The 2,471-nt window shown below is 47.3% G+C and overlaps 2 protein-coding genes across 2 annotated transcripts in view; both read left to right on the top strand.

The window, feature by feature from the left end:
- Positions 1-1,925, top strand: part of LOC125505487 — a 4,615-nt gene extending 2,690 nt beyond the window's left edge. The window contains exon 2 of the mRNA XM_048669378.1: positions 767-1,925. Coding sequence (XP_048525335.1) covers positions 767-1,841 — 1,075 coding nt within the window. The 3' untranslated portion in view covers positions 1,842-1,925. The remainder of the gene's footprint in view (positions 1-766) is intronic.
- LOC109544740 (sensory neuron membrane protein 2) overlaps positions 1-2,471 on the top strand; it is a 9,741-nt gene extending 7,270 nt beyond the window's left edge. Inside the window, exons 7-9 of the mRNA XM_048669377.1 lie at positions 1,923-2,041; positions 2,097-2,222; positions 2,304-2,471. Of these exons, the coding sequence (XP_048525334.1) occupies positions 1,923-2,041; positions 2,097-2,222; positions 2,304-2,453 (395 nt within the window). The 3' untranslated portion in view covers positions 2,454-2,471. The remainder of the gene's footprint in view (positions 1-1,922; positions 2,042-2,096; positions 2,223-2,303) is intronic.

Below are 2,471 nucleotides of genomic sequence, written 5' to 3'. Positions count from 1 at the left end.
TCAACCCAGTGTTACCCAGGCCTACACCAAAGCAACACTGTGCTAGTAATACCCAAAACAAGCTAACAGATGTTTTCAGTTATTGCAAAATCTCATGGTAGCCGACTCTCCCCTAATCATCTTATCATAAACAGATGCTAATTGATTCGTTATTGAACCTTAGCATTCGATTATTCTTCGAATCGCTAACGGGAAATGTTGGATTTCGCTGCTTTTAATTAATTGCATCGGCTCAAAGTGGATTGATTGATTGATTGGGTGAAGGTTTAACTGTATAGACACAGTTGACTTAACATTACGCTAATTCGAACCGCAAATCTAGTAAGATTAAGCAGGAGTTAAGTTTGATTTTTTCAAATGACCTCTCATGATAGAAACAATTTTATTTGAAAGGTACATAGTGTTTCCTCATAAGTGGACACCTCCTACGATATTTAAAAATTGTTGGTGTCTCCAGAGGAAAAAGTCAAATGGCGTTAGGTCTGGAGATCGTGGTGGCCACTCAATAGGGCCTCGTCCACCACTCCATTTATTTGGATAATGATCATCCAACCACCGTCTTCTTTAAAATGTAGTAAATCGTTTCAAAACAAGTTTCCTTGAATGCCTGTCTGGTTTTCCACTTTTTGAATAATTAAGGGCTCAATCCTATTCCGAAGCATCTCGGCATGAACTGCACCACTCAAGTTTCCCGCTATAAAGAGAGCATGCCCGACTTATGAGGAACCACCTGGTACAAAACCAAAAAATACCTTTCTAATTTCAGGTGTTCGCCCCCAGGGGATGGATATGGTTGCAACTCCCCCTGCGAAAAATTCCGCGATGACGACATCGGGGACGACCTCCAATGCGCGCGAAGAATCTTCAGAGAACACAAACGCATATCGGGAAACGGGTTTAATGCCTGGGTGGTCTATCCGTTGTACTGCGCCCAGAACACCACCCAGTATGTCCAGGACTGCCCGGAGGAACCCTCGGGACCGGCCAAGCCTGCTAATGGCACCAATAATGAAATATCAGTGGAGGAAGAGGGCGATGGGTACCACTTTCCGGCGTTGCCCAGCCTTGCAAAAGATCCACCCCAGCAGTCTAGAGCGGAGAAGCAGTTGCCATTTTCAAAAGTTTCCATACATTATTCTGTCCCTGTGAACAAGGAGGCGTTTCCCCAGCTTCCTTTCAACAAACACTCCATCCACCACTTCATTCCGCTAATGAGTGGTTCAGAGCAGGGCAGCCCCACTTCTGAGCCCAGCGAATCGACCACCTTCATGGAAGAAAATGAGGACTCGTTAGTCACTACTATGCGGTCTTTTCCGACTTCGCCAGAAAATCGGCCCTCTGAACCTTTGCTGGCCAGCAGCTCCATCCCTTTAGGCAGCATAGCCAGAAGGGCCAAGACCCTGATGGCCAAAAATGAGAGTTCGCCTACAAATCCGCGTCTGGCTTTTCGTTCAGCTGGGCAAACCACCGAAACTCCAGAAGGAAGGCAGGTCACCTTTGCACCGGGCTCTTTCTTCAGTTGGATATTCAACAGTCAAACCTTACCGCCCATTCTGCCGCCCGCAAGGCCTCCACGACCTCAAGGAGGGCCCGGAGGAGGAAGACCTGGACAGGGTCCAGGTCCAGGCCCGAACAGACCTGATGGGTTGCTGACGACGCGCCGGCCCCTTCCAATGAGGCCTCCCCGTAGAAGGCCTGGAGGTATCAAGCCTAGCTCAGCTTCAGCAGATAGAGCTAGGAAGTTTGTGAAGCCTGCTGGCGCTGTGGAAGTGGGCCTGGACGACAATTTCGTCTTTCTGCGAACCATGTATGGGTATCGGCTGCTGAAGGTGCAAAGATAGGGTCTTATTGCAACCGCCCGACTCCAAGACTGATTCTTCATATTGCTCAATAGTAGTTTTTTTAAGTTGTATATTTTTAAGGCGCCCCTGTCCTGGTGTCTTTTCCCCATTTGCTGTACGCCGACTCAAGGTATCTGGACAAGGTGGCAGGCTTGAACCCTGACCCGTCGAAGCATGCCATGTTTGTTACTTTGGAACCAGTAAGTGAAATTGGCGATGCTTTCGCATGCCCGCAGACGATGCCTTCTTTTGCAGACTAGCGGAACTCCGTTGAAGGTGGCCAAAAGAGTGCAATTCAACCTGCTGCTGAGGTCAGTCCGGAATATTACGAGCTTGGAAGCTGTAGGGAAGTCGATTGTGCCCATGTTTTGGATCGAGGAGGTGAGCGCTCAATATTGAATACATTTTTATCGCAAATAATCATCAGTGAAAACGAACTACTCCGAGTTTTTCTGATTTCAGTCGACGACTTTGCCGGAAAAGTACCAGGACGTTATTAAAAACAAAATATACCGCACTCTGCTCATTCTGGACATAGTCAGATACGCAGTTCTTGCCTTGGCTCTTACGGTTATTGTTTGTTGCATCGTATTGTTCATTTATGCCACGTAAAAAATTGTCATTAACTTT

Source organism: Dendroctonus ponderosae, unplaced genomic scaffold (assembly GCF_020466585.1).
Source record: "Dendroctonus ponderosae isolate FM_Combo_2020 unplaced genomic scaffold, Dpon_F_20191213v2 Dpon_F_20191213_8, whole genome shotgun sequence".
Classification (NCBI taxonomy): domain Eukaryota; kingdom Metazoa; phylum Arthropoda; class Insecta; order Coleoptera; family Curculionidae; genus Dendroctonus; species Dendroctonus ponderosae.
The sequence above is the reverse complement of the archived record's forward strand: the minus strand, read 5'-3'. Positions and strand labels throughout refer to the sequence as shown.